Source organism: Paramisgurnus dabryanus, chromosome 10, assembly GCF_030506205.2.
Source record: "Paramisgurnus dabryanus chromosome 10, PD_genome_1.1, whole genome shotgun sequence".
In the NCBI taxonomy this organism is placed as follows: domain Eukaryota; kingdom Metazoa; phylum Chordata; class Actinopteri; order Cypriniformes; family Cobitidae; genus Paramisgurnus; species Paramisgurnus dabryanus.
The window spans coordinates 10174584-10188962 of record NC_133346.1 but is presented as its reverse complement, the minus strand read 5'-3'; the positions used below and the strand labels follow the sequence as shown (position 1 = coordinate 10188962).

The window sequence follows — 14379 nt, the reverse complement described above, 5'->3', positions numbered from 1 at the left end:
TGAGTTCGATCCTTAACTCATTCCCCGCCAGACTTTTTTTTAAAAGTTGCCCACCAGCGTCTTTCTTTTTGAAAAGTTGCCCGCCATAATTTTTTGTGATTTCCACAAAAGTTTCACAAAATGCTATCCAGGAAATTTTTCTTCTAAAAATATATAAACATACAAATATATCAAATGAAAGAACAGACTCTCAAACAAACAATAAACAAACAAACAAATTGGGAAAAAAGTTTTATCCTATCTATATTTTTTTCCTTGCTTTTTTTCCCTCTTCAAATATATATTTTTTAAGCAAAAAGCTAAAATAATTGCATTTTTGTGAAGGAATTTTGTTAGGGATCCGATTCAGAACGATTATCAAAACATACATGGTGTAAAATTTAAAATATTTTTGCTTCAGTTTTTTTATAAATTGGGTAAATGCCCCATCTAGTGGATAATCGTGGTAATACAGACAACCATAAAAACTCACCAGGAACGTGTTTTTTTCATACAAATGTTTTCTTTTAATTGACGAGATAACTCGTCAATGGCGGGGAAAGAGTTAATACTTACGTAAAAAACACACAGCCTTGCAAAGCATAGTTCATTTGACTCATACATGTGCGCTGACATTCGACGCGGGTGCATTATGACAAATTGCAACCCCTTTAATAGTGCACGCCCCACTGAATAAAAAAAATCTGTGGTGTGCACACTATTCTGATGACAAAAAATGTGTTGCGCGCACTATACGCGGACCCTTGCGCACACAAAGTGAACTATACTTCAGCTTTTAGGGAACACACATACTGATAATAATTTATAGGCTGAATGCACTGTAAGTCACTTTGGATAAAAGGGTTATGCTAAATGCATTAATGTAAATTCAATTAAAAACATTTTGTATAGCGCTTTTCACAATGCATATTGTTTTGAAGCAAATAGAAAATAAAGAAAATAAAGTTGTTATATAGTATAAATTATAGTGTCGGTTTTCCAGACAAGGCTTATCTGACTAAAATGAAGGCTTGACCTGCCTTAACTCTTTCCCCGCACTTATAATTCAAATAAGAGAAAACGCTTCCCTGCCAATGACGAGTATTTCCGGCTTTTCGCAATACCGTTATTATCCACCAGGTGGATACCGTAACTTATAAAACCCGGAAGTATTTTCATTTTTTTGTATTTTATGTAGCACATGTATTTTCTATGATAATGTATTTTTTCATGTAGTTTAGACAAAGTTCGACAAATTAACTCTAATGCTTTCAAAACAACATTAAAGACATGAAAAGCAGCTAAAAGTCTAAAGCAAGTTTTTAATTTCCTGAATTGTTGTGTTTTATGTGAATTTTATATTTACAATGTAAACTGTGAAAAGCGAAAATAAATGTGAATTGAATAAAAATAATCTAATATGCCACTCCCTGCCATAATAAATTTTTTTTTACTAATCTCTTCAAAAAGAACATCAAATACGTTAAACTGCTTGAGCAAACCACCGTGCCTGCATGAATATTCATGATGGATGTCCGTATGGTCGGCAATAGCCCAGACAATTGGAAAATAAGTTTAACTTTCCCATTTTTAATGTGCATGCAAACGCATGTCAATTCTATACATACACTCGTTTATATGGGTTAACACTCATTTTAATATGCATAAATGGATGTGATTTTATTATGCATAAATGTATGCAAATGTCAGAGTGCGCGCGTGTTAAATTGAGCGCATCTGTGCGTAACCACACGAGCCTCTTCGATACGGCTTTGGGGATCAAACTAATTTGAATAAGAAAGCAGAGGACACATGTGTAGGTTTGTGGACTGCTCGGGTGCAGGCAGCACGGACATCTAGCGTGAGACTGAGAAATAAATGAACTCGGCTCTATCTAAAGATGAGAGGAGGGTTTAGGGTCGTGACCCTACTCTCTGACCCCTCTGTCAGTGACACTATGAACCCCACACTTTCATTGACTTCACGCCTGTTTGAGTTTTCCCTTAAGGACAGTACAACAAGGAATGACACGGCGTTCAATTCGGCTTCCAGGACATTTCTTTTTCACTGCCACTGATTAATGAAATATTGTGTTGTAATTGAACAATATAATCAGACTGCATACAGTGTGGAAAATGAAATAAGAAGGAAAGAAAGAAAGAACGAACTTATGTTGATTGACAGGGTAATATAAAGTATGTGAAAATAGCACAGGGCTGATGTCATCAATCATATTTAAGGCACGCACGTCCACAATTTTGCTCATTAACACATTAATACAAACCCTATCACAAATATGCATTCTAACTAATCATTTACTTTCAAACAAATATGCTGTTTTTACTCGTGAATAATGACATGCATTAATCAAACTGAATGCAATTTATTAACCATCATTGTGATGGTTAAAGTGAAACATTATAGGTCAGATAATTTCATGATTTGATAATCTAACCCCCTCTTTCAATTCACATTATGACTGCAATGCCCTTCACCACTTCCCAAACTCCTAAGAGTAAAGAAGTCATTTGAATATGCATGCATTGCGAACACCACTGGGTTGCCAGGTCTGTGGAGAACCCCCCTTCCCCGGTTTAGTCACCTTCACCCATGCATTCGCAGCCAGCAACTGATTTCCATGCAGGTTTTGATATGTACATAACTCTGCATATCATCTTGAGCCGCTGGGGCTATTAAAACCCAGGATTAGCTTGTCAGCGTCAGGGAGGAGTCGTGAAGGATATCGAGAGAATAAGTTTGTGTCTGATTAAGCTTGAGGGATCTCATCTGTCCGCCCCGGAGCAGATTGCTGCTACATGACACATCGCTCTTCACAATGTTATTCATAGCCTGACACTCTGAAGGACTGATATAGGGGGAAAGAAATCTCTTGAAATAATGCGAGAGGGAGCAAGAGACAGATGGATTAGGTAGAAGGAGAGAAAAGGCAGAGAGATGTGTGCAATACAGTGTTTGTTTGTATACAGATGAACTATAATGTATTTGCCTATCTGTCGGCTATCTAAAAATAAAATTAAAGAGATGGAGAGAGGGTGAAAGACAGATAGATAGACATATATTAGACAGACTGTCTGTCAGTCTGTCTAAAAAGAACATTTGAAAGATGGGTAGACAGTGACAGACAGAGAGCTAGACAGATATAGTTAGAAAGAAAATAGACATACAGACAATGATCGCGTTTTTTTTTAAAGACAGATGTACTGTAATGTATATGTCTGTCTATCTGCCTGTTTGCCTGTCTGTCTGTCTGTCTGTCTGTCTATCTGTCTGCCTGCTTGTCTGTCTGCCTGTCTGTCTGTCTGTCTAAAAAGATAATTAGATAGATGGACAGTGATAGGCAGATATACAGTTAGATAAAAAATAGACAGACAGGCAGACAGACAATAATTGTGTGTTTTTAAGGCAGATGTACAGTACTGTAATGTATATGTCTGTCTGTCTGCCTGCCTGCCTGTCTGTATAAAAAAAGATAATTAGAACGATGGACAGACAGTGGTAGGCAGATATACAGTTAGATAGAAAATAGACAGACAGACAGATAAACAGACAGACAGAGAGGGTGACAGAAAGGCTGAAAGAAAGACAGAAAGATAGACAGACAAACAGGCGGACAATTATTGTTTTTCTTCTATAAACAGATTTACTATAATGTGTCTTTCTGTCTGTCTGTCTATCTGTCTTAAAAATGGGAATGATGGACAGACAGTGATAGACAGATATACAGTTAGATAAATAATACAGTGACAACAAATGTGTTTTTTGTATAGACCGATGTACTACAATTTATTTGTCTATCTGTTTGTCTATCTAAAAACAATATTAGAAAGATGGACAGACAGTGATAGACAGATAGATGGACAGATATATAGTTAGTTAGAATATAGACATGCAGACAGACAGACACAAAGAAAAAACAGATAGACAGACAATAATAGTTTTTTTCTTCTATAAAACAGTTTTAGCATAATGTGTGTGTGTGTGTGCGTGTGCGTGTGTGTGTGTGTGTGTGTGTGTGTGTTTCTGTGTGTCTAACTGTCTGTCTAAAAAGATAATTGAAACGATGGACAGACAGTGATAGACAGATATACAGTTAGATAAAAAATACAGTGACAACAAATGTGTTTTTTGTATAGACCGATGTACTACAATGTATTTGTCTATCTGTCCGTCTAATTAAAAACAATATTAGAAAGATGGACAGACAGTGATAGACAGATAGATGGACAGATATATAGTTAGAATATAGACATGCAGACAGACAGACAGACAGAAAGACAAAACAGAAAGGGCAACAGAAAGGCCAAAAGAAAGACAGAAAGATAGACAGACAATAATTGTTTTTTTACTATAAAAACAGTTGTACCATAATGTCTGTCTGTCTGTCTGTCTGTCTGTCTGTCTGTCTAAAAAGATAATTGGAATGATGGACAGACAGTGATAGACAGATGTTAGATAAAAAACACAGAAAATTGTTGGTTTTTATAGAACGATGTAGTAAAATGTATTTGTCTATCTGCCTGTCTAATTAAAAACAATATTAGAAACATGGACAGACAGTGATAAACAGATACATGGACATATATATAGTTCAATAGAAAATGCAGACAGACAGACAGACGACAAAACAGAGAGGGTGACAGAAAGGCCGAAAGAAAGACAGAAAGATAGACAGACAGACAATAATAGTTTTTTTCTTAAAAAACATGTACTATAATGTATCTGTCTGTCTGTCTGTCTGTCTGTCTAAAAAGAAAATCAGAACGATGGACAGACAATGATAGACGTTTAGACAGACAACAAATGTATCTGTCTATCTAAAAAGAAAATTAAAAAGATGGACAGACACTGAGAAGATAGATAGTTACTAAAAAAGACAGACATACAGACATACAATAAACGTTTTTTTTTTTATATAAAAACGTGTGCTATAATGTATCTGTCTGTCTGTCTGTCTAAAAAGAAAATTGGAACGATAGACAGACAGTGATAGACAGATATACAGTTAGATAAAAAATACATACAGACAACAATTTTTTTTATGTATAGACCTTTGTACTACAATGTAGTTGTCTGTCTGTCTATCTAAAAAGAATATTAGAAAAATGGACAGATATAGTTAGATAGAAAATAGACAGACAGACAGACAGACAGACAAAAAGACAGACAGACAGAAAGACAAAACAGAGAGGGCGACAGAAAGGCTGAAAGAAAGGTAGAAAGATAGACAGACAGACAGACAGACAGACAATAAGAGTTTTTTTTCTTAAAAAACATGTACTATAATGTATCTGTCTGTCTGTCTGTCTGTCTGTCTGCCTGTCTAAAAAATAAAATCAGAACGATGGACAGACTATGATAAACAGTTTAGACACACAACAAATGTGTTATTATTTTGTACAGACTGATGTACTACAATGTATTTGCCTGCCTTTCTATCTAAAAAAAAAAAAAACAGTGACAAGATAGATATATAGTTACTAAGAAAGACAGACAGACAGACAGACATACAATAAAAGTTTTTTATAAAAACATATACTATAATGTATCTGTCTGTATGTCTGTCTGTCTGTCTGTGTGTCTAAAAAGAAAATTGGAACAATGGACCGACAGTGATAGACAGATATACAGTTAGATTAAAAATACACAGACATACAGACAACAATTTTGTTTATGTATACAACTATGTACTACTATGTACTACAGTCTGTCTGTCTGCCTGCCTGCCTGCCTGCCTGTCTAAAACAGACAGACAACAATTGTGTTATTATTTTGTATAGACTGATATACTACAATGTATTTGCCTGTCTGTCTAAAAAGAAAATGAAAAAGATGGACAGACAGTGACAAGATAGATGTATAGTTACTAAGAAAAACAGACAGACAGACAGACAGACAGACTGTCTGTCTGTCTAAAAAAGAAAATCAAAATGATGGACAGACAATGATATACAGTTTAGACAGACAACAATTGTGTTATTATTTTGTATAGACTGATTTACTACAATGTATCTGTCTAAAAAGAAAATTAATATGATGGAAAGACAATGAAAAGATAGATATATAGTTAGTAAGAAGAAAGACAGACATTCAAACAGACCATAAATGTTTTGTCCTGTTCAATATAACAGAAAAGCTTCGTTCGCCCTCTATAAAATACTACACGATAAACTTTTCAGTACTGAATCTCTCTCTCCAAAAATATCTTACATGAAGCATGACTAACCATATAAACTGCACCAAGCTGCTGCGGAAAGGTCAGATTTAATGATGGGTGGCTGAAGAATTAACCTGTGTCCGTTTAAACCTCTTAATGTGTATGCTATGAGTCTCTGCCTATACGATTAGTGTGTTAATGATGCTGAGGCTGATTTGCATTCTAGGTTGTGTCCGGGTAATGAATAAACATATCTGGACTATGTGTCCATTTCATTTAATACTACATATACTGCATATAACAACAGAGGAAGGGTTAAGATTTGAATGGTTGTGTAGTACAGTTATCCATAAACAAGTCCTGAAAGTGTCAACGGTCATAGCCAAACTATAGATTTGATATACACCTGATTATCTAGACACGATTGCCCATAAACAGCCTCAGTAGGCAGGGATAATAAAATCACTGAATGGGAGTGTTTCACTTGAAGGTCTATAAGAAACTGTACACATTTTTCTAACAAAGATATAACTAAAACACACTACGGTATCTACAGATTTTATTATTATTCCATGGTGAAAACCATCCAGAATTCCTCAGTCATCCTAGACATTCCCAAAAACATACTGATAAAATGTATACACTGAAGGCATCTGCATAAATGAAAGGTTATCTATTCCCGGTTATCTATTTACATTAAAGAATGCTGACAAACATCTTCACGGATGAAGATGTACAAGCGCCGAACCGTGATAAATGTAAGTTTGGCTTCCTCAAAGATGCCTTCTGTTAACCCGGGGGGAATAAAAGACCCGTGAGATGAGGGAAGGGTTGAGCCCACTTGACCTCTCTGAGCGCACAAACACATACATTAGCACAGCGGGATTAGGACACGGCCCCGTTACCCCCGACAACAACACAGCCAATTAGAGAACATGGGATCAGACCCCTGCAGCGGATGGATTAATAAAAAACCATACAGAACTGTTTGACTATAAAGCACGGAAACAATACACTGTGTCACTGCTTATGACATTATAGCCAAGTGGTTGCATGAAATGACTTAATTTAATAAAAAATTATATATGTACACTAAAGAACAGCAAGTATGAAAGAGCAGACTAGGATCTAACCATCCGTGTTACTAAATTATACAGCCTTAAATATACAGTATAGCTGTGGGCGAACTAATTGAGATTTATAAAGTGAGAAGACAGGCTGTCACCGGGTCTGACATACATTGAAACCGAGCAGCTTCATTACAATGTGTATATCAGACACATTCACATGATGTGAAGCCTCGGGATTCCAATGGAACGTCATAGCCATGGACTCAGGTGCAATACGGACCCTCACATGACCAAACTCATTTGCTGTCAGTATTCATTGCAAAACCATGAATTTATATTCATTGTCAGATTAGTCACTGAAATAAGCTGTCGTGACAGGCCGGATCGTCATCGAAAAATTTCATTTTCTTGCAACGGGTCAATTACCATTCTGGAAAACAGAGAATGTTACACAAACCGAATCAAAGGTATCTGGACTTTCAGAGCTGTAATATACATAGGCATCTCTATAGATAGATATATATCTTATCTCAAAATGAAGCTATAAAAATGTAATATAGACCTCAGTTAAGGAATGTGCATTAAGATTTGTCATCATCTTTCATGTAAGTCACTCGGGGTAAAGCGCCAAATGTAAATCAGTATGTTTCTGGAAAATGTATTTTTAATGTTCAGACTGTGTGTATCTATCCCTCAAAGCCAATCCAAGGCAAGTGAGTGTATTTAAACTATATGTTTACAGTACACTTTGTATGTGCCGCTCACTGGGAATTTTGAACTATTGCTAATTTAATGCTCTCCCAGATGAGCTACAGGAACAGATGAAAAAATAAGTATAAGCAACAGCACCACAAGAGTCCTATATAGACTCATCTATGTGAATTCACAGATATTTCCTGGATTAGTTATCAGGCGATATTGATTTTTTCCATTTTCGATTCGTTTCAGAGGGTCAGCAGCAGGCTGAGTACTCATCTTATTGAATTCGGCACAATGCATTGGTGACTGCAGTGGACAAGCTTACCGGTCAAAGGTACAGATATGATATGCTCAAAAATACAAGAGGCTGTAAGTATTACACCTGGCCCTGATCTCATCTCATCTTATCTCTAGATAGACTTATAAGGACACCCATGCACACACACACACACACACACACACACACACACGCGCGCGGGCGCGCACACACAGACAGAACTCAAGCACCTATACACTCACATATAAACTCTTATGTACACAACGCAATGCTTTGGTAAACCTGTATTGTCCACAGTTTTGATATATGCTATTGCAAATGGCTTTACTCTTGCTGAAATCTATAAATAATACTTACAACATTATTCTGACTTATACAAATGCTAAAGTAATACAAGGAATAGCACCAGATCAATCATTCTAGACAACGGCAAACATATTCATAAGGATATCAGCAGGCTCAAAACGCAGACAGAAGGCCAAATTAAAACGTCCTCTATGATACACAAACAGCAGGAGGCAAAATTCAAATTCATATCTGTCAGCAGATGGAGAGGTGTTGCCAGCACTGGGCAGCGTGTGTGTGTGTATGCTTTCAATCAGAGCTGTGTTGGCAATGTTTGGGGATAAGAATGCATTGGTTTTGATTATGTAGCATTCAAACTCTCTCTCTTAAACACACACACACACACACACACACACACACACACACACACACACACACACACACACACACACACACACACACACACACACACACACACACACACACACACACACACACACACGCACAGTGGGAACAGAGGTCTCGGTGGTGCTACAGTCTGTGTATTATCAATGCGCAGTAAATCAGATAACACAAGCTGAGATAAGCTTCTTTTCTGAGTTACATTTCACAAGCAGGTTTACCTCCTACATGTCCACCTCTGAAAAAAGACCCCCACTTTCTTCTCTCTCAACCTCTTCTGTCTATCCTTCAATCTCCACAAAGCAACTTTGGATAAAACTACATTAAACGTCCTGGGGAGTCCAGAGAACAGCGACTTAAGCATAAGAAAGAACAAAAGAAAGAAAGAACGAAGAGAAAGAAAGAAAGAAAGAAAGTAAGTAAGTAGGAAAATGACAGGAAGGGAGGGAGGGAGGAAGAAATGAAGGAAAGAAGAAACAAAGAATAGATAGATAGATAGATAGATAGATAGATAGATAGATAGATAGATAGATAGATAGATAGATAGATAGATAGATAGATAGATAGATAGAAAGAATGGAAGAAAGGAAGAAAGGAAGTGAGGGAGGGAGGAAGGAAGGAAGAAAAGAAGGGAGGGAGAGATAGAGAAAGAAAGAAAGAAAGTAGGGAAGTAGGGAAGGGAGTAAAGAAGGAAAGAAAGAAAGAAAGAAAGGTAAATAGGTGTGTAGGTAGGTAAGTAGGTAGGTAGGAGAATGAAAGGAATGGAGGGAGGGAGAAGGAATGAAGGAAGAAAGAAATGAAGTAAGGAAGAAAGACAGAAATGAGAAAACTGGGAGGGAGGAAGGGAGGGATGGAGAGAGAGAGAAAGAAAGAAAGAAAGAGAGAAAGAGAGAAAGAAAGAAAGAAAGAAAGAAAGAAAGAAAGAAAGAAAGAAAGAAAGAAAGAAAGGAAAGAAGTAAGAAGGAAAGAAGAAAAGAAAGAAAGAAAGGTAGATAGGTGTGTAGGTAGGTAGATAGGAGAATAAAAGGAAGGAAGAAAGAAAGTGAGGGAGGAAGGAAGCAAAGAAGGGAGGGAGGGAGAAAGAAAAATATAGAAATGTATCTTATGTATTTAAACAAGTAAACCATACTTTAGTGTTAGTCAGCTGTCTGGTGAGCTTCAGTACAAAAAGAAAGTTAGTAAGACTGAGAAAATAAGTGTGCAGGGTGTGATGATGCGTATGAATGGAGGCGTGTATTTAGGAGGTATGTGCTATTGATCTGAACAGTGTGACATACATGGAAGCTCATTAAATGGACATCAAGGTAAAATAACCTCCTCCCAATTACCTTAACACAAACACAGTCTCACTCAGCGCCCTGTCATTACCTCTTCTGTGGAGAACACCACAGCGGGACATTCCCATTACACACGCGCTTAAGTGCCTGCTGGCAAATAGACTTTGACACATTCAGTGACAATGGGAGAAATTCGTCCATACAGATTCGCCAAGTCATTCACTCAGTCAGGAGAATGTGCTTCGTGCATACAGAAAGCTTTTAAAATACTTTCTTTACTCAAGCGTAGGTGCGACATTTAAATATTGAGAAATTCTACTTTTTAATTATTATGTAGCTGAGTTTTATTATAGATCCATAATTAATTGACTATAGATAGATAGATAGATAGATAGATAGATAGATAGATAGATAGATAGATAGATAGATAGATAGATAGATAGATAGATAGATAGATAGATAGATAGATAGATAGATAGATAGATAGATAGATAGATAGATAGATTAACATTAGGTCTCAGATGCAATGACATCATGCACAAATCTCATTGGTCACACTACATTACTTTCAGTAATTTCTTACAATAACACCTTACAATAAGGTTGTATACAATAAGTGTCACAGACTAATAAGGAACAATACTTTAACAGCATTTTTACATTTTTTACTCTAACACTTTTATGTTAAGAAAACTTAATGCATTGTGAACCAATATTAAGAAAAATGTAAAGATATTGCATGACATTTAATGCATTAATCCAGAACCTTATTGTAAAGAGCTACTGTAGTTTCTTTTTCTCAAAAAAAAAAAGATCATGTTCTTGCATCCTCACCATTTAAGCCGGTGAAGTTGGACCAGTCCAGCAGAGATGAGTTGTAGGAAGGGATGGAGGAGATGTTGAAGAACACGTCGGTTCCATTATTGGCATCACGCATGGTATCAGTAAAAAGATTCATTTGCAGAAGCGTCTTTATCAGGTACCGCAGCATCTCTGCTTCAGCTACAGAGAGAACGCTGCCCCTCTTTTCTCTTTTATGTATCCTCTCTCTTGTTTGATGGTCCCTTTTAAATAAGGCTGAAAGTAGATATGCAAGTTTTCTTCCACAGAGCTTTTTTTCTATTCAGTCAAGATGTCAATTTCAAATCTTGCGCAAAAACCTCAATAAAAGTCCAATGCAGGCATTTAGAGAGTAAATGAAACTTTTCTCATTAGTTCAAAGCATTTGGGGGATCTCAATAAGGGGGGCGCCCCTCTTCCGTTCCCCTGTTGTTCTCCTCTGGAACGTGTTAAATTCGTCCTCCTCTTTTGTCCTTTGTTCTAGAGTCACATAACTTCACAGGCGTTTGTCCTCCTGCACAATAACACCTTGTACGTGTAAAAGAATCCGGCTATCTGATGACCCTACCGAAATGCTGCTCTTTTTCCCAACCCCTCCCACTGCTCCTCGCTTCATCTCACACTCCCTCCTCCTCTCTCTCGCTCTCTCGCTCTCCATCATCCCTCCCTCTCTCCGATCCTCTGGCTTCCTGTGATGGTGTGATTGAGTCCCCAGGGGTCACCAAAAGAAGGGAGAGCAGGTGCTGTTGGCAATAAATGTTTAATTATTGGATTAACAATCATCCCTGGAGGCATTGATAAACAGGAGAATAAACTGACCCGCCGGCCGATACGTATACGTGTGCATGCGCGTGCGAATTCTCGCAGACGCACGCAAACAAACAAACATGATGCAGCACAAACTCCAGCCGTCTGGCAATACGGCGAAAGCTGATGTGTCAATTACTGCTACATTGTCTTTTCACAACAAGGAGCACACTGTGATCTCAAACTGTGATGTGTTCTTGCAGTAATAGAGTTTTTACAACAATTGCGAGGAAATCTCAAAAGGCTTTGATGTGTGTATGAAATCCTAAAGGAGATTGCTTTCATATTTTCTAAAGTGTTACAGGAAGAGTCACAAATGAGATCTCTTAAATATCTCAATTATTTGTCGTATCCTATGATGGCATTTATCTCATGGTCATTTAAACTTTTCAAAGTCCTGGAGGTACTTACTACATAAAACCAATCCATGGCAATTTCTCTCCTCGATCAACAGTATAATTTGTCTTGTAGCATCTGTTTTTATGTCTGATCTTTAAATGAGCAGATGCCTCCTTTGTGATCAACTATCAGAATGTGAAACCCCAAAAAAAGTCTTCCATCTGTTTACTCATCACTATATGCACAGCACCAGTGGCATTACGGTGAGGTAAAGCTTTTGTGCATGTCCACACAACACTCAGTGGGAGGACACCGGGATTGTTGCGTGTGCATGCATGTGAATTCACGTGACGGCGGTCTCGCTGGACTCATGTGCTATGTTTTCGGCGGGTGACAGAATCAGTGTGCTACCCATTAGTGCGGCCCTTCCCCTGTTTATCGCTAGACAAAGGGACGCATCCGTGGTACAAAGTTGGCGTGACGACCCCCATCGTGCACTTTCGGAGAGGAAGTTTGCAAGCCCTGCCCCCGTTGCACTTGGTGATGTTTTGTATTCATGGGGTAGTTGTGCCAAAGGCTTCAAAGCAGGGTGCCAATCTTTATCAAGTCCGAGGGATTCGATGAATCCTTACAAGGAGAGCTATGGCGATAACATTGGGCAGTGATGGTATCAGATTTATTTCCACAATACTTTGATATGTTTTGTCATGCAGAATGATTATCATAATCATATACTGCACAAAATGTCTAAATAGTATTATTTTTTTTGGATGAAAAGATTAGATTTATTTATGTTAGACCCCTGTAAAATATTTTAATTCTCAAGAATTGCTCTTGTATAGTTTGGGACACTTAAACTTTTCAGTTATAGTTCAAGTATCAACTTTGTCCATAGTTTCTCCTAAAAAATGGAAAGAAAACTTAAAACAGGCTAGTAAAGATATATTGTGTATATCATCAAGATGATAAGATCATATATAACAGTTAAAATCCTTTGCGACGTAAGATTATTGGGGGTACCGTAGGAACCTAAGCAAAAGTCTCCATTTGCATGGGATTGCATGCATTTACATTCATATTAGTGAATTTTGATCATGCAGACTTCATTTTACTTATACAGCATTTTCCTAAGAACACATTAAAAAAGAGATCACCAGTTTGTCAATAGATACAGTATACACTGGATGCGGTAGCTATGGAAACGGAAAGCCTTTAACTAAATTCTGGCAGAATCAGATACATTAGTCATTTTCTTGCTGTCAAACGTAAAAGCATCTTAAAATACAAAATTTCCAATATTGCATGCTTTCTGAATGTTAAATGCATCATAAGGTGAATTCAACCAACTTCACATGACATTAAAAATATGGCTTATATGTGCAAGATTCAACACAGAGAACCCCTCAATCATTTTAACACCCAACAGTGCCGAACAATTTATTTCAAGCATAAAACATGAATAATAAAAGTCGGAGAAATAAAATGCCTTTGGTTAGGGAGAGCATAATGATCTTGTTATGATCATATACTCTCCTTTTGGGCAGCAGTATGTGAAGTTATTGTCCTCTCATGGGCAATAAGCCATATTATAGTGCCAAAAATTTACATTTTTACTGAAGACTTCCTTCCTCTTCATCTTCAAGTTTATCCCTGTATCTGACTGAAAAGTGTATTATAGGGTTAATGATGTAAATCTACAGACACTACATAACCAAAAACATGTGGACACCCTCTCCACTCCAGTATTTTTATGAATTATTCCAACATCCATACTAACACTATTTGTACTGACAGCATTGCATTGAAATCAACTGTTGATCTATTTTGCAATATAACAAACCTATAGCAGTGGCACCTCGCTGTTTTAAACCCAAGATAATGTTCACCTGCTCTCCTGGCAATCCCACACAGTCCTTTAAAACAGTCCCCTAACAGTCACATCACGGCTGAAGGGCTCTGTGAGAAAAATCGATACTATGCTCGAGAAGGCACCGGCACTGTTTTTTCCCTTTACCTGCTCGACGCTGTCGCAATCGAATACTCATTACCACAAATTCTTCCACATTCTCGGCGGACTACGACGCAATCACACCGACTCAATTACAAGAGACGTGGACCGGCAGCTCATTGATAAAGCTTTACACCAGCGGAAGAGCAGAGAAGAGATACGGTTTGGTTTCCTTGAAAGACTATTTGACTTTTTCTTTGAGAGCCCAGCTGCGATTGACT

At 37.4% G+C, this 14379-nt stretch overlaps 1 protein-coding gene across 2 annotated transcripts in view; it reads right to left on the bottom strand.

Moving 5' to 3' along the window:
• robo3 (roundabout, axon guidance receptor, homolog 3 (Drosophila)) overlaps positions 1 to 14379 on the bottom strand; it is a 182095-nt gene that overhangs the window by 142035 nt on the left and 25681 nt on the right. For both annotated transcript variants that reach the window (XM_065259478.2, XM_065259486.2), the window contains exon 3: positions 10999 to 11747. In XM_065259478.2, the coding sequence (XP_065115550.1) occupies positions 10999 to 11155 (157 nt within the window). In that variant the 5' untranslated portion in view covers positions 11156 to 11747. The remainder of the gene's footprint in view (positions 1 to 10998; positions 11748 to 14379) is intronic.